The following is a 25,344-nucleotide window of genomic DNA, read 5'->3' on the forward strand; positions in this document are numbered from 1 at the left end:
TCTGTGCGCCTCTTGTGGGAAGAGGGGCAGCGGGTCTCTGTGTGTTGCCCACCCCTGCAACCACCGCCCCCGTAGCTCCCTTTGTCCAGGAACCTGCCAACGGGAGCTGTGAGGATGGTGATGGGGGCAGGGGCAGCATGCAGACCTGCCCCCCGCCAGGGGCATACAGAGCGTGCCAGCAGCCAGCTGCTTTTGGGGCAGTGTCGGGCCAGAGTCCTGCTGCGCTGCTGGCCAGAGCCTGCATCTCAAACTCCCTCCCGTACCCCAACCCCCTGCCCCAGGTCAGAACCCCCTCCTGCAACCCAATCCCCTGCCGCAAGCTGGAGCTCTTTATATTCAAATTCAAACAGCAGAAGTCACATTAAAAGTATTAGTGAGTAGTAATAACTTTAATATGTTCAATTATTATTAGTTGATAAATTCTAACTCTATAAGTAGCTTTGCGTGTGATGTGGCTCTCGTAATATTTTGATCAAAGACAAATACAAAAAAAATGGCTCTTCTTCTTTGAAGTTGCCGACCCCTGGGTGCTAACATGTTAAAATGACACCTTGCCTTGTCTACACTAGGATTTTGGCACATGTTAAAAATATACCTTTTTTCCTAGTGACAAGGCTGAAATGTACAGTTTAACAATGAATGTTTAACTGTGAAATGTTCAGTTTGTTCAGTGGAAACATAATAGGAAAATGCACCAAAATAACTTCATGTTCCCCTGCAGTGAAGCCCTGGGTGAAAAAAACAAACACAAATGGAGACAGCCTTATCCATACATAACAAACAGTTTTATCTCATCAGGATTGCAAATGCTGGACTGCAGCACTCTTAATCCTATACTGGTTGGGCAAACTCCAGCCTTTGGAGTTACAATGTCCATAGAAACATCATTTATCTTCTCAGGCTATCCACTTCTCTTGCCCCCATTACTGCAATATCCAAGCTTTACAAAATCCTGATTAGACCACAGCAGACTGAAGGGTCTCATTCACATTCTTCATTAAGGCCTGATGAACAAAGAACCTTAAGCACATGAGTAACCTCAAGTGAATAGCACAAGTGATATCATTAGGACTGCTTATGTAACCCACACACCTCATGGGTGTTGTGTTCTGTCCCCTCTAGGGGCACCGAGACCACTTAGAGATTAATGAGTCTGCTACAGCCTTAGCTAAGAACCTTGTCACTTTTAGCTCATACGTTTTTCTCCAGAGGTCCTAGGTTCGTTCCTGCCCACCGACAACCGGGGTCTGTCAGTGTTATACTTACATGTTTAAGTACCTTGCTGAATCAGAGCTTAGGACACCATGTGTCACCACTTACACAAGTTGTGTGATGCATCTACAGTGCTAATGCATCTGTTAAATGGCCCAAAACTTTGTCAATGCTGAGTTCAGGTTGCCAATGGTGCCTTGTGCCCTTCCAGAATGTGGAGAGAGGCTAAACCAAACCTATCTCTGAGAACCAAGAAATAGGAAGGTAAGGGACACATCACCCCCATAGCGCAACCTTAGTTCTGCCCTCTTTGAGCAATGCCCCAGCATGCTAGTAACACCCGTACTTTACCCTTGCTGATGCATGGAACACTCTGGGGACAGCTCCCTCTAGGACACAGTCTAACACCTTATTTTTGCTCATGCAAAGCTCATGGTTAGGTCAGGCATAGTGACCAGGCGCTACCTATGCCTGGCCTACACTCAGCCATCACACAAACCACCCCAGAGTTCCTAAATGTTACCTCCCCTTCACCCTTGCCCTGAAGATTCCTTCTGAGCCTTCACTTAAACCCTACTGGCCGCTGTCACGTCTGCCATCAGACTGCTGACGAGCTCCATGGCAGTAAGATCCCTGTGCACTGCAACTGACACAACCTACAGAACTCTGTACTGAAATGAGGCAGACTTGATCCCTCAAGGCACATGTGCACCTCTCCTCATATCACAGTGACGGCTCTGCCAAACTGTTTCAAATAATCTCTCCGTCATTTAATACAGTCACAGCTACCACAGTGAACACAGCTGGAGTGCATGCAGGAAAGTGATGCAATTCAAATCTGGGACAAAACATGACACCTTCCCACAGTCCTTCTCCAGGCCTACTTATGATGGCATCAACACTACTTAAGCATTCCCAGCAGCTACTGCGAGCTCCAAGGGGCAGAGTTAAGGTTGCTTGGGGGAAGCATGTACCTTGACTCTTCATTTCCTGGTTTTCAGTGGTCTATGTTTAGCCACTCACCACATTCTGGAAGGGCATGAGGCAGCACTGGGCAACCTTAATTCTGCTTTAATGATGTTTTAGGGCATTTAATTTCTTTGGCTTTTCTCAGCATCACCATGCACCACAGCCCACTCTCACCCTCCAGTGCCTCTGGCTTGTCAGCAATAATTACCCCAGCCAAAGAATGCACTTCTGTATGTTAGTCCCTTCACTGCCCCTACAACGTCTTCTCACCTCCTGTCCCTCTGCCTCTCCATCACAGCCTGGTTCTCTGTCCTCAGACCTCCTCCCCATGGAGAGGCAGATCTTGGGATAGAATCTGCAGGTTGAGGAACTGGGGAGACAGGGCGGAAACAGTGCAGGGACTCACTTGGTGTCAGTGAAGGCATTTCTAGGAGAAAGGGGGACAGAATGGGGTGGCATGGATGTGCAGGATTTTGAGAGGAAAAGCTGAAGCTCTCCATTATCCTTGACTGCACAGCTCAGACACCTCCTTTCCTACCCACTCTTCCATGCCCTGCTCCAACAACCCCCATAATCTCCCTCTTCTGAGTTAAGAGCCTTTCTACCCTGGAGTTTGAAAACACTGACATTGAAACACTGACTACCCGGTCTTGGCTACCATACAGCCTTCTGCAACTAACACCTTAAACTCTTCCCGGGGGGCTTCTGGCAACTTGTCCACAAACTTATATTGCCCTATTAACAACATTGTAGTTATAGAGCAATGCCTGCTGGTTCACAGTGCCCATCTGCATGGAAGAAGAGGTATAAATCTTGCTCCCCATCAAGTCCATCCTTTTGGACTCTTTGTCCTAAGACATAGATTTATACCTTCCCTGTTGTGCCCTGTCATTCACTGCAGAGAGTTAGGGGCCAAGTGGGAGTAAAGGCCCTCAAAACCCTGCATGTGGATGAAGTACCGCTTCACTGCAAGCAATGCCATGAGATGGAACTAAGTGGAAATATTCCAGAGGGCCTCTGCAGGCTCAAAGACAGCCTCATTTATGGAGAGGGCTACTCTCCCAGGAGCTAATGATTGGAGAATATCTTGCAGCTTATTCATATTCTCCTGCACAAATTCAGCCTGGATGCCTAAAGGCCATGTGCCTAAGGTGGTCCTGATATGCCTTAAAGTGCTCAGGCACTGAGGGAGAGGAGGATCCCAGCATTGTACAGTGGTTGGAGAGGATGAAGAAGCAGTTTGCTGTGCCAGTGATGGATCCTTTTCTTGAACCACAAGATCCGATCAGGATAACCCTGGAGGCCCACAGGGAACAGACTCAGAGGTTGCTTGCAGCTGCGGTGGTTCAGGAATGGGAGCCACCTATGGGACTGGCGATTGTTCTGGAGTGATCTTGCTCAAGGATTCCAAGGAGGCCACTGGGCAAATGAATATGGCACTGGTGGCCAGTTGGTACCAGGCCAAGAGCCCCTGTCCTTTATCCGGGAACAATGCTGACCTCGGAAGCAATATTGATTTGAGGATGGTCTCTGCTGCTTATCAGGGACAACAAAGGAGAAGACGACCCTGACCTGGATCTCCAGGAGTCCCAGAGATTCTCTGATGACAATGGGGTGAACAAACAATCAGACTCATCCAAAGCCCAACATGGGGTGGCATCAATGCTGAAGAGGAACAGGGAATTGGCACAGCTGGTACCAAGCAAGACACACTCCAACCTAGTACAGGAGAAGGCCCTGGCACCACAGCCAAGGACAGTACTGAGCTCTACAATGGGATCTGCTACCAGGGCACTGACGGTGCTCAGGGATGGACCAGTGTTGAGGGTCCCTCGGTGCCAGGCACGGAATCCGTCTCAGTTCAACAGCCTGAGACAAGGATAGTGCGAGTTGAAGTGACCATGAACCCAGCAGTTCTGCAACATGTCAGAAGGTGCCACGGGCACAATGGAGGATGAAGCAGTAGAAACCACAGCATTGGAAAACACCTGAACTAATGGAGAATCAGGGACTGAGGAAGCCAAACAGGTCTGAAGCCATCTGATACACCACCAGCATTGAGACAGTCAGTGCTGGTACCGACGTCATTGGCACTGACGACACATGGCCAGAACTGGAGTCAACAGTACAGGCTGATGCTGATATTCGTGTGGTAATGGGAAGCGGCTAGATGGACCTGCTCCATCCCGTGTGCTGGAGGGAGCATGGTGCAGAGTCTCTCTGAGCTCTGGATCTGTCCTGATTAATCTTATGGGACCTCTGCCTCACTGCACCAGAGAAGGGAGAACAACTCTTGTCCCTATTGGGAGAGACAGCAGAATTCGAATGTGGAGCAGCATCACTTGCTAGTTCCACAGGCGACCGCTGATCAGACCAAGGCCTCGGTGCCAAAGCAGGCCTCGAGGCCTGCTCCAGAAGGTGCTACTTCAATCCTAAGTCTCTTGCCACCTGAGTCCTCTTCTTGATGGACTTACAGAGGGAGCACTCTTCCTCAGCGTGTCCCTCAGCAGACACAACAAGCACCTAGCATGGGGATCACTGCTGGGGATGCCCCCCACATGACAGACAATGCTTGAACTCTGGGGAGGACATCACACAGGGAAGCCAACTACTTTAACTGACACTAAACTAGACCTAAGGTACTACTATTATCTAGAGGAAAACCAAAAACTCTTAGAAAACTGAGACTGAAAACATGAGGTGAAAACATGATGCCGAGCTCAGACTCTAGCTGCCAGCGGTGAGCAGGAACTGACAGGTGTCGAGGCAGCGCCACCCTCATATAGCTGGTGTGGAGCTAGGGCCACAGGGCACAAGCACCGCCCCTAACGATACTGTTAGGAAAAGTTATCCAACTTCAGTGTGCTGGGTGTGTGCACCCTACAAGGAATACACGGCTTCATCTACTCAAAGAAGAACTTCTCTATCTGTCTTGCTTGGCTAGAGGCATCTCGCTGGACTCTTGTATTGTGAGGCAGTCAAGGTCACAGAGGTGAGTGTTTTACTCATAACACCCCAGAAGTGACACAGAAGAGTTAGTGCTGCTTCTGGGTACAGTGAGACCTACAACATTAACCCTTCATGTGCCTGCCAGCATTGATGCAAGCATAAGAGACATTTTTTACCAGAAGATGGCAGAATGGCAATGGGAGGAGGAAAAGACTAAAATGGAGAACAGCCCTCTAAGGCCATGACTGGGAAGAGAAAGAATGAGGTGTTGAGAAATGACTGTAAGTGAACACCCCAAGGAAATCAGAAAATTTTAGCATGCTCCTTCCCACATTATCATCTGAAGGCCGATCAGATCAAAGTGTTAGCAAAAAGATCCAAGAGTGCCTCAGCATAGATGAGGAAGTTACTCACCTTGTGCAGTAACAGTTCTTCGAGATGTGTGTCCCTAAGGGTACTCCACTTTAGGTGTCTGTGTGCCCCTGCACCTCTAATCGGAGATTTTTGGTAGCAGTGTCCCGTTGAGCCCGCGCATGTGCTCTCCCTCCCTTGTGGTCTGCCTTGAGGGTATTTAGTACTGCACAGGCGAACCCCCCTCACTTCCTTCTCTACCACAGAGCCCTATAGAGAACTCCAAACTAGAGGGGAGGAGGGTGGGTTGTGGAGCACCCATAGGGACACACATCTCGAAGAACCATCGTTACTGCACAAGGTGAGTAACTTCCTCTTCTTCTCCAAGTAGCGTCCCTATGGGTGCTCCCCTTTAGGTGACTCCGGAGCAGTACCCACCACTGGAGGCTAGGACTTCGGAGCGGAGTCTTTTACTACAGAGATTACTGTGGAGTCAAAGATGGTGTCAGCGGCCAAATCTTCAGTGATCACATAATGTTCTGCGAAAGAATGGACAGAGGCCCCAATCATTGCTCTATAGACTGGGGAGATGGGGTATCCCTATGGAATGTGATTGAGGTAGGAACTGATCTCATGGAGTGCATATGGACGGAAACAAGTTGCGCCCTTGCTAAGTGATTAATGCAACTAGAGATCCATTTGGATAGTCTTTGAGGAGATATCACAGAGCTTTTGGATCTTTCTGTGGATGAAAGGAAGAGTTTAGGGGATTTCCTGAAGTCCTTAGTCCTGTCCAAGTAGAATGCTAATGTCCTTCTAATATCTAACATATGCACAATTGTCTCCCAGTTGTCACAGTGTGGTTTTGGGAAAAAACAGAGAGATGAATCTGTTGATTCATATGGAAAATCCAGAAAAAGTAGGGAGAAACTTGGGATACGGCCTTAGAGTTTCAGAGGAACAGCCATGTTAGTCTGTATTCGCAAAAAGAAAAGGAGTACTTTTGGCACCTTAGAGACTAACCAATTTATTTGAGCATGAGCTTTCGTGAGCTACAGCTCACTTCATCAGATGTATACCGTGGAAACTGCAGCAGACTTTATATACATATTTATATACTTTATATACATATGAAACATATTCTCTGTGTGTATATAAAGTCTGCTGCAGTTTCCACGGTATACATCTGATGAAGTGAGCTGTAGCTCACGAAAGCTCATGCTCAAATAAATTGGTTGGCCTTAGAGTTGTTATTTATTTATTTATTTAAAGACAAAGGCCATGAATGATGGATGTGCCATCAGGGCCGCTATTTCTCCCATGTGCCTAGTTGAGGTGATGGCAATTAGAAATGCTGTTGTCATGGACAGGTATAAGAGAGAACAAGTTGCCCTGGACTCGGAGGGAGGTCTAGTCCAAGTCCTGAGAACTAGATTAAAGTCCCAGACTGGAGCAGGTGGTGTCACAGGGGGGAAGAGAGTCCCGATGCCCTTAAAGAGTCTACGCATTAGTGGTTGAGCAAACTCCAAGTGGGAAGCCATTTTCGCCATGAGATGTACCTTAAGGGATCTGAGTGAGAGTTTAAAATGTAGTGCAAAATCAGAGGGAGGAAAGATGATGTTGAGTCTGTCCATTTGGAATGGTACAAACTTGGAGTCGTTTCCATTTTGTAGACACGTATGTGGAGTGGTCAACTTGTGGTTGTGTTGCAACATGTGTTTCAACTTGTCAGAGCTTCTAAGCCTTGGAACAAAGAAAGATCCAAGCCTGGAGGCGGAGGACCCATGGGTTCAGGTGAAGGGTCAGCCCATTGTTTTGAGAGAGTGAGTAAGGAATGGGCTGACATCTTAGGAACAGGAGGGCATATTGCCATCTGCTTCAGGTAAGGGAGCAAGACTTGTCATAGTCAAGAGGGGCAATCAGAATAACTCTCGCTTTATTTTCTTGAATTTTCAACAGAATCTTGGATAGGGTAGGAAACTGAGAAAAGACATGCAAGTGGGTCCTATCCGCTGGGAAGATGAGGGCAACTGCCAGTGAATGTTTCCCCAAAGGGTGGCTATATCTTGAAGCACCTGAGAATTCAGTATACACTCATTGTCGTGAGAAAATTCCAATTGAGACTGTTGGTTACCCTGTTCTGTATCCCTTGTAGACAGACAGCTGAGATGAGCACATTGTGATGGGTGCATCAATTCCAAAGTTTGAATGCTGTCTTGCAGAGGGAGGGAGATCTGGCAGCTCCTTGGCAGTTTATACAAAACATACAGGTCACATTAAGTCCATCAAAACCTTTGTGTGTTTTTGATGAAAGGCAGAGTTTGTGCACAGGCACTCCTGACAGCCCCTAACCCCAAAAGAATGATATGGAAGGTCATTTCTGTTGAAGGCCATTTGTCCTGAACCTTGTTGTTGTGTGGGTGAGCTCCCCAGCATATTAGGGAGACGTGTCCCAGGATGGTGAATGTGGGTAGTGAGAGGAGCGCTCTCGCTTGTCCTGCATCAGGTTGGTGCTGATAAAGTCCAGTCACTGTACCAGGGTTAGTATGCCACTGCAATGAAGTGAACCTTGGAGACTACCCTGTGTGGAGCAATCTGTACCTCTAATGCTCCTGCCCCAAAGGTAAGCAGTAGGAAATCTCCTGTACGATGGTTGTATTGAGATATGGAAGTAGGCACCCTGTAAGTTCAGGGCTAGAGATCAATCTCTTTTCGCTAAAGCTGGTCCTAACTGCTGTGAAGTAAGGTAAGGTGACTTCTGAGTGGCGTGACAGGTGAATAGATGGCAGCTGATGCTGTAAGGTATCATTGTTCAGGCCCCTGACCAGCTCATCAAAGTACTTATAAGAGGCAGTTTGAGAGGTCATGGACTGGGGTGCAGACTGTTCTAACTTTTGAGCCCTGGGCCTCTCACACTGTGGCTCTTTACAGCACAGAGATGGTGAATATTGAGAAGATTGTGATCTGTGATGTGGTTGAGAGGTATATCTTCTCTTCTGTTCCACATGGTAGATTCCTAAGGAGTGTAGTGCGGTCTGAGAATCCTTCAGGATGTGGAGAGAAAATCTGTCTTTTCCGCAAAGAGTTTGGCCCTTCAAATTGGAAGTCTGTAGCTCTTTGGGCAATCTAGAGAGGTAAAGCAAAACAAAAAAAAAACAACCCACAACCCACCCCAGTACCACTGTCATGGAGACTGGGCAGGCTGCTGTGACAGCTACATCCAATGGTGTCCCTAGGACCGGTCTGGCTATTAACTGACCTTCTCTAAGAATGGTCTGAATCTGTTCTTTTTGTGTTTCCAGTAATGTTTCAGAAACATCCTGGGTTTCCCAAGATTAACAAAATTGTTTTGGCCATGACAATTTGGTAATTTATGACTCTAAACAGTAATGTTGTTGATGAATACGCCATCTTGCGAAGCCTGATCCTATGGAGTTGACTTGGCATTATGTTGCTTGCTTCATGCATTAACCACATCCACTATGATAGAGTGATGTTGAAAACAAAGTCTGCCTCTTTGGGTAGAGACGTAGGGTTGTTTTTGTTTACACTCTGTTGCTGGTTGGTGCAATGGAAGCTGGCTCTGCCAGATGATTTTGGTAGGATTTAGAATCAGCCCATTAATTGGGAGGATAGTTCTAGATGAGAAGGTAGTGTGCAGAATTTCCACCAACTTGTGATGTGTATCTGCCACCTCCTGTAAGGGAATCTGCAGCTCGTCTGCCACCCTCTTTGTAATATTCAGAAAGTTCTTAAATCTTCACCTAGTGATGAAGGGTAGGCAGCACAGTCTCATCTGGGAGAGATGAGAAGTGTGCTGAAGAGGTGATTTTTTGTTTGTTTGTTTTTCCCCTTCCCCTTCTTTCCTGTTCTGAAAAAGCTTTCTCCTGCCCTGGCTCAGGTGCCAGGCTGTAGCAAACCATCTGGTGGACTCTCCGTGAGAGACACCGGAGACGATCGCACCATGTGTGTGTATATACCCAAAGAGTTACAATATGGCCTTGGGAGGGAGAAGCAGGAAGGCAGGCATGAGAGGTTGGCGTGATGGAATTGGGGATGACCCTTGTAGTGTGGTGGTGGGCTACCTTGAGGGGCCAGGGAATGATCTTCTCTTGGCCAGTGTCAGATTTGTCAGTGGGTAAGGGTGCTGCTGACTGGGGTATTGGCAGTATACAGCCCAGTACTAAGAGCGATTCTGGGTGCTGGAATGTGCTCGATACCGGGGTCCTGGTACCAAGTAACGGGGATTGTGGTTCTTTCCCAATCATCAAGTCTCCAGGGTATCAGAGCTCATGCAGTACCATGGGTTCATTTGGTACCACAGAGGAGGGTCCGTGGTACACAGTCAGTACCGATAGTTGGGCAGAGCACTCCCTAAATGAGAGTTTTGCCCAGTATAAAAAGTTTGTTGGTGCCACTTTTTAAAGAAACAGTATGGTAATGGTCTCTCCCTGGGTACTGAGGCCACAGGTCTCCAGAGTATCAAAGTACCTGTGTTACCATGGGCTCATCAGGAACCCCAGAGGAGTGTCTGTAGTCGGTATCAATAGTTGGGAAGGTGCAGAACACTTCCTAGGTGGGAGTTTTGTTGCATATGGTACCAAAGGGTTTCCTCTATGCCGCTCTTTTAGAGATGGTACAGTAACTGTCCCCTCTCCTTAGGGGACTGTATGGTTGCCTCAGAGCATGAGGATGGAAGCCTCTGGTGTCTCCATGCAGAAGCAGAGCTGACGGCAGGGCTTCTCTGTGTCGCTGTTTTAGAGATGGTAGGCTAACTGTGCCCTCTCCATGCAGTAGTTGCCCAGAGTAGAGCTCAGAGCAGCACAGAGCTTACAGAAGCCCCTTGTCAGTGCTGAGAGCAGAGCTCAGAGCAGGGCAGAGCTCAGAGCAGGAAGTCCCTTCTCAGGTTTCAGCTTCCAGAGCTTCCCAGCAGACCAGGAGCGGCAGCTGAGCTCACAGCAGGAGGTTCCTCTGCTGATATTGTCCTATGGAGGTGGCCGCACTGGGGAACACCCCTCTGGCTGGCCAGTTGCTCAGAGGAGCCTTTCCAGGGGGAGTCTGCTGGTGGCTTCTTCTTTGTTTCTCTCTCTCTCTTCTCCTCTTCATCACTCGACCCCTGTCATAAATATAAAGGGAAGGGTAAACCCCTCTGAAATCCTTCCTGGCCAGGGGAAAGCTCCTCTCACCTGTAAAGGGTTAAGAAGCTAAAGGTAACCTCACTGGCACCTGACCAAAATGACCAATGAGGAGACAAGATACTTTCAAAAGCTGGGAGGAGGGAGAGAAACAAAGGGTGTCTGTCTATATGCTGGTTTCTGCCAGGGATAGACCAGGAATGGAGTCTTAGAACTTTTAGTAAGTAATCTAGCTAGGTATGTGTTAGATTATGATTTCTTTAAATGGCTGAGAAAAGAATTGTGCTGAATAGAATAACTATTTCTGTCTGTGTATCTTTTTTGTAACTTAAGGTTTTGCCTAGAGGGGTTCTCTATGTTTTTGAATCTAATTACCCTGTAAGACATCTACCATCCTGATTTTGCAGGGGGGATTTCTTTATTTCTATTTACTTCTATTTTCATTAAAAGTCTTCTTGTAAGAAACTGAATGCTTTTTTATTGTTCTCAGATTCAAGGGTTTGGGTCTGTGGTCACCTATGCAAATTGGTGAGGCTTTTTATCCAACATTTCCCAGGAAAGGGGGGGTGCAAGTGTTGGGAGGATTGTTCATTGTTCTTAAGATCCAAGGGTCTGGGTCTGTAGTCACCTAGGTAAATTGGTGAGGCTTTTTACCAAACCTTGTCCAGGAAGTGGGGTGCAAGGTTTTGGGAAGTATTTTGGGGGGAAGGACGCGTCCAAACAGCTCTTCCCCAGTAACCAGTATTAGTTTGGTGGTGGTAGCGGCCAGTCCAAGGACAACGGGTGGAATATTTTGTACCTTGGGGAAGTTTTGACCTAAGCTGGTAAAGATAAGCTTAGGAGGTTTTTCATGCAGGTCCCCACATCTGTACCCTAGAGTTCAGAGTGGGGGAGGAACCTTGACAACCCCTTTTGAAGCGAAGGCTCCAGGGATAATCCGGGGTCAACACCCCATGGAGTCCCCTGCAGACTGAAGTGTTTTTGCTATTGGGGGGAATTTTTACTTAAGCTCCCAGCTCCTGTGAGGCTGCAGTTTCAGGTGTGGCAGGTAAAGCTCTTCTGTGAGGGTCTCCCAGGCACAGTGAGTGTCTGGCCATTACAGGAACTGACTCCTGGCAGGAGAGGCACCGCTTGGAGCAGAGCGAGCCAGGCAAGCCCCTGGGCAGGGGGTGTCATCCTCTAGCAGGGAGGAATATGCAGAAGAACATCGTCTTTACTTTTTTTTTTTAACCGAAAAAGAAATAATTATGAGTCTACTAGATGCCGGGGGATGGGGAGAGAATGCCCCCAGACACGGAAGGAAAGTGAAGTTCTTTTCCTTTTTCTCTTTTCTTTTTAAACCAAAGGAATAAAATAAAAATAAAACACTAGCCTGAGTACTTTTAGGGAGAACAAAGGTAACAAAACAAACACTACTTATGCTAAGGACACAGATAAGGAAGGGACAACTGCTCCTTTGGTCAGAGGCCAAAGGTGGTAGAGAAGGAAGTGAGGGGGGTTCCACCATGCAGTGCTAAATAGCCTCGAGGCAGACCATGAGGGAGGGAGAGCACATGCCCAGGCTCAAGGGGATACTGCTACCAAAAATCTCTGATTAGAGGTGCAGAGGCACACAGACACCTAAAGTGGAGCACCCATAGGGACACTACTCAAAGAAGAAAATGAGATCATCAACTAATAGCAATACAGAGTGTGCAATCATCAACTGCGCTAAGAAATGGGAAGATTCTGTGAGACGCTTCTATATGTTCTGGGTAGGCAGATAAGCAATTTCTAATGTGGAGGAGAAAGAAAAAGAACAAAGCAAGCCAGGCATTCAAGGGAACTGCACTGTGACTCCAACTGGGAGAGAGGAAAGACTTGACTATGACCAGGAACACAGCAAGAAGAATTATTAAATAACAGAAAACCTGGAGGGCAGGTTCCCAGCAGGCACATTTAATCTGAATGCCCATGCTGCGTTTCAAGAACACAAACACTGCATCACAAAGGTCAGCAATTAATTGGTACAGCAGGCAAGACCTGGATCTAGAATTCAGCAATGCAATTTTAACAGAAGTCATATTAAAAGTTAACTTAGCAACAGGGCTTTGAACAGACCTCTTTTTATTGAGCATAGCTCTGAAAAATAAATTATTCAACCAGCAGACTTGTCCAATTTCATTATCTGGGAGCTAGCCTGTGACTTTCCTGGAAATGGAGGACAGCCATTGTCTGAAGTTTTGTTTAGTACATAAGCTAATGAGAGACTGCTACTTAAAACAGAAGCTAATCACGAATGCCAAGATTTCCAAATCCCAAAAGGGGAGGGGGGGAGATTTTGAAACTAGAATGGCTAATTCAAGAAACACCCTGAGAAAAGACTGCAAGTGCCCAGGTTAAAATCAGTGTCCCAAGGTGCCACAACATATTCAATACCGATAATTAACTAGCCATTAACCGCCAGGCACCAAGAGCAGTAAGAACTATGTTGGCAATAGGAGCACAAGCCTGGATCCACAAAGGTACTTTGACACTGAAGATCCAATTTTAAGACACCACTGTTGTCCACAAAACTCCTGCTCAGCTGCTGTCTAACTCTGCAGGCATCTACAGTCACTCGACACCTACGTTTTCAGGGTAAAAGTTCTTGGCACTGATGTTTCCGTCTTTGGGCAGGTGCACTGCTGACTCATGCTAGGTCTCCAGATGCATATCTCCTGCAGGAGCCCCTGAGCGATCCAAAAAGTGGGAAAGGATCAGTGGAGGAGCACCTAGCTCACCTGTGAGGCCCAATCTGGTAGGCATGCTCAGAGCCCATACCAGATTAAGTCCCATTCAAAATCAGGCCAGAGAAAGAGGGGGTGGCCAATTTTTAGCTTCTAGACAAGTGGTTAGAGCATTCACCTGGGACGGGGGAGATCTAGGTTCAATTCCCCACTCTGCCTGTGGAGGAGAAAGGATCTGAGTAGGGGTTCCTCACCTCTCAGGTGAGTGATCTTACCACTGGGATAAAGCAATAAGGTAGGCACCACAACCACCTCCTCCTCTTACCATTTTGGGTGGCACTAAGCAGACTGCCTAAATCATTCTCAAAAGAAACGGCTTCGGCACCTAAGCTGCCTGACTCCAGGAGAGGGACACTCAGTGTCACAAAGCTTAAGTCCCTTTGTGGATCAGGACCATCGCCCTCAGCCTTGAGACACAGCCTGTTCCCTACGTAGATGTCAAAATTCTTTTTCCCTGCTTAAAAAAAGCTTTCAAAATCCCATTTAATAAAAACTCCAGACTACACACTTGAGTAGGACAAAGCATCTGTCCCTTTGCACTTGCAGTCCACTATGCGCAACAGAACTCGTGTCATTTCCATGGAGGTCAGGCTGATGTTTCCAAACCAGGCTGCTTGCAGTTGGGCATCAACATCCATCTTCAGGGATCTAAATAAATGGACTGATTGTCATCAGTGTTAAGTATCCAGAACTTGTTCTGAAGTCAATGGCAGCTGTGATTGCTCAGCACCTCTGAAAATCAGGTCAGTTTTAGCTAGGTGCTTCATTTTGCACATCCAAGTTTGAAAACTGTGGCTTTAATGTCAGTCAACTCTATGAACAATCACTACTTGCTTCAATTCTAGTCCAACGTGAAATCAACTTCAAGCTTAATGATAGCCTATCCCTCAACACCAGAAAACTCCCAAGGAAAAGAGAAGGCAGTAGAAAGCCATGCTGAGCATTAAAAGCTTCACATTTCATCCCAGACTCCTGGGACACTGCCGATATTATGTTGGAGCTTGTAAATAAATGCCCACTGGGACATCTAGGAAACCATTCCTGAAGTACTAGGGGCTTCGGTGTTTGTATTAATATTAGAGTCAGCTGCCAGTAAGAAACACAGATGTGAGCCATCTTCTCCACCATTAAATGTCATAAAAACTGCAGGCTGCGGATTACAGAAGGTCCTTTGGCCCCCAACTGAGCAAGCTACACATAGGGCCCAATTTATAAAAGTACTGAGTGCTCACAGCTCCCTTTGACTTCCTTTGCAGATAGGAGTGCTCAGCAGTACTGAAGATGTAGCCCATAGCCTGTCTGCCGCAACCTCCATTCTCCATTGGGCACCAGAGGGAATGCTTCCATCACCACTGTTATCCAGTTAGTTCAAATGGAAAAGATGAAGCCTGCTGGTTCCTACTGGGGTTTTCTCAGTATCCCCCTCTTCCCCTCATTCTCCATTCTGGTTGGGATGGCATCAAGTGGGGCCCATTTCCCTCAGCACTAACAGGTAAATAAGAGATGCCTTACCTAGCCTAATACCTGGGAAATGTGATGGACATAATATTCCTGGAGTTTAGCAAGACTTTTGACATAGTCCCACATGACAATCTCATAAGTAAGATGGAGAAATGTGGGCTTGGCAAAACTACCATTAAGTGCAAACATAATTGGCTAAACAACCACAATAGAAGTAACTATTGATGGAACGCTGTCAGATTGGAAGGAGGTCTTGAGTGGGGTTCCACAGGGATCTGTTCTGGGTCCGGTGTCATTTAACATCTTTATTAATTATCTGGATTTAGGAATAGAGAACATACTGATCATATTGGCAGATGACACAAAGTTTGGGGGGTTGCCAACACTTTAGAGGATAGAACTAAAATTCAGAGGGATTTTGATAAATTGGAGAACTGGACTATAGATAACAAATGAATTTCAACAAAGACAAATGTAAGGTGCTACACTTAGGGAAGAAAAATCAAATGCACAAATACAGAATGGGGGATAACTGGCTTGGCAGCAGCACTGTTCAAAAGGATCTGGGTGTTGCGGTGGATCACAACCTCAACATGAGTCAGCAATGTGATGCTGCTTCAAAAAAAGCAAATGCAATTTTAGGTTGCATTAGCAGAGGCATAGCATGCAAGTCACAGGAGGTGATAGTACCACTCTACTCAGGACTGGTTAGGTCTTAGCTGGAATACTATGTCCAGTTTTGGTTACCAATGTATAGAAAGGATATAGAGAAACAGGGAAAGATGCAGAGGTGAGTGCCCAAGATGGTCAAAGGGATGGAATGCAGTCATATGAGTTGAGAGAGTTGCCAAATACCCAGAACAATATACAGCCAGTCATCATTTTAGCGGTTTAGCCAGATAGGTTCTTTACAAGTGGATTTCAGTCTACTGAGTTATTCAGGAATCCTCATTAACTAAGGTTTCTTAAAGACATGTATCCTGATTTGTAAGGGAAAATGATCCCATCATTACCCATTTTTATCACACACCCATGGCAGTATGAAAAGATACAATGTGTAGCTGAAGCTGTACAGATGCTGATCTGGTGTAAGCAGTTGCAAACTCATTGACTTCAGCTCCCTTGACCTTACTCCAGGTCTCACTCTGGCCCAGACTATGCAAACATACTATATTATGTGTAGCTGAGAAACAATTACCATAATTACATAAACCTACTTATCAAATTGATCTCTACTTGATTCTCTACTTGTGCAGCGATTAGTTTAGAACCACAGCAGCTGGCTTTACACACACACACACACACACCCTCACTCTTTCTCTCCTTCCCCCCATGGAACAGAAACATGTCTCATCTGAGAATTGAGCACAAGCCCTGGAGGGGAGAGATGGGGATGCTAAAGCCAGGATCCACCACCGACATTCACTACCCGCATCCCACTTTTAATCTGTAGTTTTTCTTCCAAACTGAAGCACAGTATGCATTGAGCTGAGAAACAACTAAACAAATCAGCATTCAGACCAGAGACGAGAGAAGGGTCTTCTCACCTGTGCAGATGTGCTGTTGAGTTTCTGCAGGCCATTCTCCAGTCGCTCCATTTTTGCTGTCAGCTCCTTGCCCTTTTTAAATAACAAATTTTGGTAGAGTTTGATTTGCTCGAGGAATGACTTGGGTGTGGTGTAGTTATAGCGACGTTCATTGCTCAGATAAGACCGGGACATCTCATTGACACTTGTATGGACATAGGCCATAAACTTGCTTATTGAGTCTTTCACTGAAAGCTAAAATGAAAGAGACTATATTTTAAACAAAACAAAAAGTAAGCAAATCTATTAATCATTGCCTTCTACTACAGCATAATTGACTGTGTAGCATCTCATTTGGGCTCTTCATTAATTTTACTCTCTCTAGAATTTCTCCAGTTGCTTGTGTTCTACATTTGAACATACTGTACTGAGTAATTTTTATACTATTCATTTGTACATAATAACTCCCTTTTACTAATTAAAATAAGGACAGTTCTGTACAGACTGGAAAATACATACTCATTAAAAGAGACGTTCTAGACAATATGACTCAACTAAATACTATGTAGAAAAGCTAAATGAATAAATCCATTTAGCTGTTAATTGAGTATTAAGTAGCCGTCAAACTGAGCTACAAATGTATTTCCTCTTGAGAATACCTAAAAATTCTCAGACACACATGCAGCAAAGGAAGTATATTCTGGGGAATAATTATGCAAGTGTCAGCAGAGAGGAACCAAGTCTGGTTACTGTCCAGATTGATTTGTAAACCTCAATTTACACTACCTAAACCACCAACACAATCCTGACCCCTGAAAGGGAGGGCTAGAGGGGGGGTGAGCGTGTGTGTGTGTGTGAGTGCACGCACAAGCATACACACAGTGTTCCCGACCCAGCACCTACTAAGGTCTGCGTCTCTCTCAGATGCTGACCAATATCTGTAGCCCGTTCCAGGGCAGCTTGGTTCGATTTAGATTAGCAGGATACAGCACAGTCAGCAACTTGTCTACAATGTGTGTTTGGGAGCAGTAAAGCTGTGTCTTTTGGCGGAACGGAGGCTCTCCTGTAACATTACTGGGAATTTGGTCTGAATGTACTGCTCACAGTAACAGCGGGTGCCTGCACCCAGTGGCTGAGTTGCAGCCCTCTCTCACAGGGGAGTTCAGGCTGGGCTTGGACGCAGCAGCTTCTCACTTCTGCTAATGAAGCCAAGGCTACAGCTGCTCATGACTCGCTGATGAGATCACGGCGAGTGCACCGGGGCACTCAGGGTCCATCTCCGGCTGGAAGAACTCTCGGCTGACAAACAAGGAGCTGCAGAGTCAGCAGGGGTTACCTCTGCTGGAACCTCACCTCAATGTTCTCAGTTTCTTGCAGGAAGCGCAGGCTGACAGACTCCAATGCCTCTTGAGGCCACTCGTGGAACCAGTCTATTGCTGTGCAGTTCACCAACGCTGGGAATTTCCTGCTGCGAACTCTCAGCTTGTTACCAACGGGTGAGAAACAAAGAGCGACCTGAGGAGCAAGAAGGATAAGAGCACTGAGAAGAGGCAGGGCAGCAGGCTGGGAGGCACCCAACATAGCTGCAGCTTTGGGATTTCCCTGTTGGGAGAATGACTCCCCGGGAGGATTTCAGAGTAAGATCAGGAGCCGCACCCAGAATGACCTCTTGAGCTTTGAGCCTTTGCAACTTTGGCCGGTGCGTCCGCACTTGGAAATTCCATATAAAACAGCATAACCAAACAGCAAGCACTCCTTTCTCTCTGAAATAACAGCAAACTGCTTCCCTGAAGAACTGCTTTTGTAATGCCGACGGATCCCAGTCGTCAGCAGGCGGGATTGAACCTGGGACATCTAGAGCTAAATGCATGAGCCTCTATTGCATGAGCTAAAAGCCATATGGCTATTAGCTAAGGCTGTAAAGCAGACTCACTAATCTCTAAGTGGTCTCGGTGCCACTAGAGGGGACAGAACACCACACCCACAAATGGGCCAGAATCACCCTGCTGGCAGCACCTAGCAAAGTTTCACTGTTACTCAATGCTGCATATTTAGGGCCTGACTCTCATTCATACACCACTCTGGCAGCATAACGGGGCCTTGGAAAGGCTGTAAATAGATATAGACCCTAGGGTATGGAGTGGTGGAAAGGGGCCCTAGCATAGAATCAGGCCCTTTATCTATTGTATCTTGTTTCAGTATGGCTTACTGAGTATTGTCATCTAACTGGCTTTTACAAACTCTGTCTCTCATACACAGAGCAGTATACAATACTCCAAGATCCTATACGTGTCTATCTCAGGCTATGTAATCCAGCCTTTAACAACCTGATAACCCGCTACTTCACAAACACCACCAACACACTGTTCTTTCTACATCCTTAGATTTAGGTGTGTAGCCTCTTGCAGTTGTCTGTGTTACTCTCTGTGTGCTGGGCAAAGATCAAGGTCCTAACCCTCAGGTACTGCCAGGCTATGCTCCATTATTAATTACTATTGTTGTTGTTATTAAATATTTGTATTATTGTAGGAGCCCTAGTGATGGGCCAGAACCCCACTGTGCTAGATGCTGTGATACAGGCCCCGAGTGGGGTGAGGCAAAATGGCTGTACATATTGACATTTGCTCTCCTCCAGTCTGCTGTTCAGTCTGAGATCCACTCCTGTGCTGACAGCCCCTGTGCTGATCAAATCTGGGACACTCGATGTATAAGGCATGTTATAGTCTGCTTCTTGGTTTATTACACAGAGCGCAGATTTCCATTATTAAATGCAGTAAATAATTTAGCAACACTTAACAGCTGACCCCAGAACAGCTGTTCCCTATCATGTTGTTAAAGAGAAAGAACAAGGAAATGGAAACATGGAACCAGGTCTCAATGAATCAAAACATTCCTCTCTTCGTGAAAAATCCAGCTATCCTTTGACCATAGGGTACATTTCCACAGGGGGCACTGGTCATGAGGGGACTCAGGTGGCCCAAAGAAGTCATAACCTTTCCACAGATGCCCAGCATAGATTCCTGTACCACAGGGGAACACTCTGTTGGTGCAGCTGTTCCCCTGCCTCCCATTTTCCTGGCCTAGGGCATGTGTCTGGGAGACGGGGGCATGGAGCTCTGCTCTACCATAGCAACGCTGCACTGGGACCTCAAGCAGTGGCAGTATTTAATGCTGCCTGTCGGGAGCTTCACATTGCAGAGGGGCTGGGGCTGGCCCTCAGACACTTACGAGTTCCCTGATACTCCCCTTTCTGCTCCTGAACCAACTGGATCTAGCCTACATGAACAGCTGCCATTGACAAGCTGGGTACCCTGTTCTCAAGCACCTCACTCAGACACAAACACAATGGTACAATACGGCCAAGGAGCTAGTTTACACCAACACAGGTTGGGAAGCGCCTCACTCCCAGCCCTGTTTCACTGCCCTAGGTATGCTGCTGTACTCTAGCCTGGCTGTGTTCTCTGTCTCGCACTCTACCTCTGCTTCCTGGTGGTGGTATCATTATTATTATTTATTACTGTGACTGTTTCTGCAGAAGCACCAGATGCCCCAAGTTGAGATTGAGGTTTTATTGTGTCAGGCATGGTGCAAACACCTCGCAAGAGACACAGTCCCCACCCAGGGAGTTTGTGTGTGGGTGTGACACAGAGCAAGTCTCAACAGGAAGTGGGGCATTGAGCGGTGTCCTGCAGGAGGCGTGCTTGCTTTCAACTTCCTGCTGCTGCTTAGCTCCTTATCCCACAGTGCTTTCTCTAGCGACTGGGGGGCCCACCCTTTGGCAAGTCTTTAAACTGTTTTTTTCGTATTTTAGCTAGTTCAAATAACATGTGAGTGAGCTCCCAGCGGCATGTCTCTGTGCTGTGCATGTTCTAGGATCCCCTGAGCTCCCAATGTATTTACCATCTGTCCTCTCCAAGGCTGATAGCTTAAACAAAGCTGTAGCCAAAATTAGGCATATTTCCAAAAGATCTTCCGCAAACTTCTCAGGAACCATGTTTCCTACCATAGGATGCGGTGTGTGAAATTCTGAGTGCGTTTGTTTAGTTGTAGCAAAGTCAATATCGCACTTGCAATGTAAGGGTAGCCTCGTCCTGACAAGGAAAAGACTGGCTTCTCAGAACAATAACACTGTTTAGCACTGATGCAACCTCTGCAGATGTAAAGTGATAATGAGCTGGAGTGAAACAAATTATTTAAAAAAAAGAAAGACGACTTCCTGTTGGGTAATGATTGGATTTATTGAATGATGACCTAATGTCCAACTGGCAGGCACAAAGGTTAAGGAAGTTGCCTGATACTCTAGCACAAGTCATTTTCCTATGCAATCCTACATGCCAATCAAATAAGAAACCTAGGGATATTAAAACCCAAAGAGTCTTAAAATGAATATCAGATTCCCCCCCGCCCCCCATATCAGATTGGGGTCTCTTTATTTATAAGACCTTCCAGATTTGAGAAGTTGTGCTATAGGTAGAAGCAACACTTTAGAGCTGAAATGTCAAAACTCATCTCCTTTAGTCTAGATGCCACAACTCATATGATTGAAGACAACTGATTTGAGTTCCCATAGCTGCAAAGCATCAAGGTACCAGGCTTATATGACGGTAAGATGACCCCTTTGGCCTAGATTTTCCAAGAAGCATTCAAGGATTTAGCCACGTGAGTCCAGGTCTAAATCCCAATGTACCACCTAAAAAATGGAAAGGTCTATGATATTTTAGCAGAGGTCTGTGGGGAAAAATCACCATTTTTGGGGAATGAGAGATTGTGTTTAATTAAATATGGAGAAATGTTTAAAAAAAAAAGTCTTTAAGGAAATGTTATCAGTCACTGTGTCACCTTACTAGTTCAATATATTAAAAAGATTGGACAGAAATTCCTAATCATCATATTACTATACAAAGGTACAGGGTGCAATTATCAGAGGTGGTACATTCCTTCAATTGAAGTGCTGTTTGATGAGTTTTGGACAATTCATGTATTCATAGACTTTAAGGCCAGAAGGGACCATTAGATCACCTAGTCTGACTGCCTGTATATCACAGGCCATGGAATTTCACTCTGTAGGGTTACCCCTGCATTGAGCCCAATGGTAGGGATGTGAATTCTCCCGGGCATAGTCTTACCTTTAGCTGTCGTCGAACACGGTCTATGAAGAATTTCCAGCAGGTTTCCCTGGTGTCCACCAGTCCTTGGCTTTTGACTTCGTTTCTCACACTGCTGATGATGTTTTCAACTTCATCATCAGGGAAAAGATCAGGAATTTCACCTGGGAAAAATGGGATCACATTTTTACAAACTAACAGGCAAACTGGAATTTTTACCTTGATGGTATAAAGTTGTTTGTGGAGCCGAGATCTCATACAGACTAGGTCACTGGATTCCATAGCACAGATCCAAGTGAGCCTCTTTCATCAGATTGGAGATGATATAGGAGTAAGCCACATCTGCCCATGAAGAGCTGATTTACTGGCAATTAATTAAACCAACTTTCGCACAACCTTAAAACAAGCAGAAGTTGAAAGTACTTTCTAATCTCAGAATCAGGATATAGCAACTGCATTGCTTTCTGATTGACTCTGCTATTTAGGTTTCAGGAAATTTAATCCCCAATATGCCTTACACAACAGTGAATCATTTCAGTTTTGCAAAGCAATTTGTTACATATTCAAGTTCTGCAGCTCTTTAAAAATGCCATCTGCAGCTGTATTCAAATAAATGACAGATCACTATGGTTAAAAAGCTAATGGTACATTCAGTTAATTGCCAAGAATGTATGCATGCAAACAGACTTGTAGTGATTCCTTACTTTACTACTCCCTAATTTATCTCCTTCTGACCCGTCTGGACTGAAATGATCATTATCTGATCAGACTGCTGAAAATCTGAGCTTTATTTGGTACTGTATTAACAATTAAGGGGGGAAACAGCAGCTGATCAGAAACCAGCAAAATGTTACTCCTCTTTATTAAGTTATGATGATAAATACAACAAATAAAACAAACAAAAACATGCAATCAATTAGAAGCAAGCAGCCAAGTCAACCAATCAGAAAACATCCTTTCCCACTGAGCTGCTACAGACATTGCCATGAAAAGTCTCTGTGTGTATATAAAGTCTGCTGCAGTTTCCACGGTATAACATCTGATGAAGTGAGCTGTAGCTCACGAAAGCTCATGCTCAAATAAATTGGTTAGTCTCTAAGGTGCCACAAGTACTCCTTTTCTTTTTGCGAATACAGACTAACACGGCTGTTCCTCTGAAAAGTTACCTACAGTTATTGCTTCATTTAAGGTTGCCAGGTGTCTGGTTTTCGACCAGAACGCCAGGTCGAAAAGAGACCCTGGCAGCTCTGGTCAGCACCACTGACTGGGCCGTTAAAAGTCCGGTTGGTGGCGCAGTGGGGTTAAGACAGGCTCCCTGCCCACCCTGGCTCCACGCAGCTCCCGAAGCGACCGGCATGTCCCTGCAGCCCCTAGGCACAGGTGTGATCAGGGAAGTTCCGCACACTGCCCCCACCCTGAGCTCTGCAGCTCCCACTGGCCAGGAACTATGGACAACAGGAGCTGTGGTGGCAATGCCTGTGGGCATGTGAAGTGCACACCATGCAGAGCTGCCTGGCCACGCCTGTGCCTAGGAGCCGGACATGCCAGCTGCTTCCAGGAGCAGCACAGAGACAGGGCAGGCAGGAAGCCTGCCTTAGCCCCACTGCACCCCTGACCAGGAGCTGCCTGAGGGAAGCACTCCCCGGCCAGAGCCAACACCACCCACCAACCTCCTGCCCCATGTCAGAACCCCCTCCTGCACCCTAATTCCCTCCCAGAGCCCGCACCCCACACTCAACTCCCCTGCCCCAGCCCTGAGCCCTCTCCTGGAGCCCGCACCCTGCACCCCCTCCCACACCCTAACCCCCTACCCCAGTTCGGAGCCCGCTCCTGCACCCCAAACCCCTCATCTCCAGCCCCAGCCCAGAGCCCACACCACCAGCCAGAGCCCACTCCCACACTCCAAACCCCTCGGCCTCCGCCCAGAGCCTGCAACCTCAGCTAGAGCCCTCACCCCCTCTTTCACCCCAAACCCCTGCCCCGAACCTGCTCCTTAACCCCTAATTTCTGGCCCCACCCTGGAGCCCGCACTCCCAGCTGTAGCCCTCACCCCCTCCCACACCCCAACCCCCTGCCCCAGCCCAGTGAAAGTGAGCGAGGGTCGGAGAGAGCGAGCGATGTAGTGAGGGGGGCTGGAATGAGTGGAGGCAGGGCCTCAGGGAAGGGGCAGGGCAGGGGCGGGGCAGGGGTGTTTGGTTTTGTGTGATTATAAAGTTGGCAGCCCTAGCCTCATTGGGTCTGAGATACCAAGGTATTTCCTTGTACCTAGAATAGGGGATAGCCCCTGCATCCCCACTACCACATGAGGTAACTCTGGGGAAATACGGGCCTTCAAAAGCAACCATAATATCATCCTAATGCCACAGAAACAGGATCTATCCCTTTTCCAGTCACAGGAGCCAGCAGGCCTTCTAAGCCAGTGACACATAACCTTTTCTCCCCTCTGGTCCATGGTTAAGCACAGGTAGTCCTCGGTAAGTCGAAACGTCGTAACTCGAAACCACCATCCATTCTATTGCGGGACCGAGTGTCGTAAAGTCTAAATCAACTGTCGTAAGTAGAATCAGGGTGTCAATTAGAAATGTTGTAAGTGCCGTTCATCGTAAGTCCAACGTCGTAAAGTCAAGGACTGCCTGTATACACTTTGAGCTGGACATATATCTGCACTACCTCTCATTGAACTAGTGTGCTAGAAACAGAAGTGTAGCTGCTGGTGTAGCACATGTGCCAGGGTGGGCCAGCCACCTGAGCAGGTACCTAGGGTCTCAGCTGGGACTGTATTTGGAGCGGCTAGCCCCTCCCTCTGCTTATGCCTCTGTGGCTACACTGCTATTTTTAGCACGTTAGCTTGATCAAAGTTAGTGTGGGTATGTCTATCTGAGTTGGGAATGACACCCCCAACCCCTTAGGTAGCCTGGACCTCCTTAGTCGTAACCATCTCCAGGATACAGGCAGCTTTCTCATACATGTATAAAGACAGACAGACATACACACACATCCCCGAAGGAAAGACCAAGAAAACTCCAAAGAAGAGAATAAGCAGGAAAGCACCAAGCCTTCCTCCTCCTCCTATGTACTTCCAGTGGGTGGCCACAGCATCAGCCCCTCCCCACTTATCCTCCCCCATTTTAAGCATGGAAGGGTGAATCAGACATGGGCAAGCAAAGGGGGAAAAGGAGAAGGGGGGTACAATCAAGACCGCCACCCTAGACAGATGGTGAATGGCGGAAGGAGTCCCCTCCGCCCTGTCTGGGGCTAACGGACAGGGAGGTCTTGTCTCATGGGTCCTTCTAAGCAAATAAAAATAATTCCATGTAAGGAGCCAGAGGACTTCATAAGCCCATTATACCATCCCGTCAAAGTCCTCACTGATCAGCTAGCACTGACTTGCTGTCAGAAAGATCATGTCTTCGTCTCAGAGCAGACCCATTGAAACAAACGGGCAGCCCTCTGGTGACTGGAAGGGAAACAGAAAGCTGTAAGAAAGACTGTGTGGGCCTCCTCCATGCTGACAGGCAGCTACAGTGCTGTAATTAGGGCTGGGGAATGCTCATGTTGTCCCCGCAGGAGGGCAGCGCATGGGGCTGCAGGGGGAACTATATACAACACACAATTTAGCCAGCAAATTAAACCACTCTTCTGGTTAGGAATTATCCACAAACAGTCTCTGGTATCTGCAAATTCATTTGCTGTTCAGATTGTTTGAACACTATATGCACAAATTTCAGACAGTGGGCTGGCTGCCCACAGATTTCACTTCAGCTATGAATGCAATACTAATATTCTATGTCAACTCTTGATTATTCACTATTTGTGGTGTATCATTGGTCACGTACATCCATTATATTGGTTCTGTGCCCTGTTAAGC

General features: G+C 46.8%; 1 protein-coding gene across 3 annotated transcripts in view; it reads right to left on the bottom strand.

Annotated features, from left to right (window-relative positions):
* DNAH9 (dynein axonemal heavy chain 9) overlaps window positions 1-25,344 on the bottom strand; it is a 402,358-nt gene that overhangs the window by 193,430 nt on the left and 183,584 nt on the right. For all 3 annotated transcript variants that reach the window (XM_075119375.1, XM_048817608.2, XM_075119376.1), the window contains 3 exons: window positions 21,498-21,640; window positions 17,725-17,886; window positions 16,393-16,626 (listed from right to left, as the gene is read on the bottom strand). In XM_075119375.1, the coding sequence (XP_074975476.1) occupies window positions 16,393-16,626; window positions 17,725-17,886; window positions 21,498-21,640 (539 nt within the window). The remainder of the gene's footprint in view (window positions 1-16,392; window positions 16,627-17,724; window positions 17,887-21,497; window positions 21,641-25,344) is intronic.

Source organism: Caretta caretta, chromosome 14 (assembly GCF_965140235.1).
Source record: "Caretta caretta isolate rCarCar2 chromosome 14, rCarCar1.hap1, whole genome shotgun sequence".
In the NCBI taxonomy this organism is placed as follows: Eukaryota; Metazoa; Chordata; order Testudines; family Cheloniidae; genus Caretta; species Caretta caretta.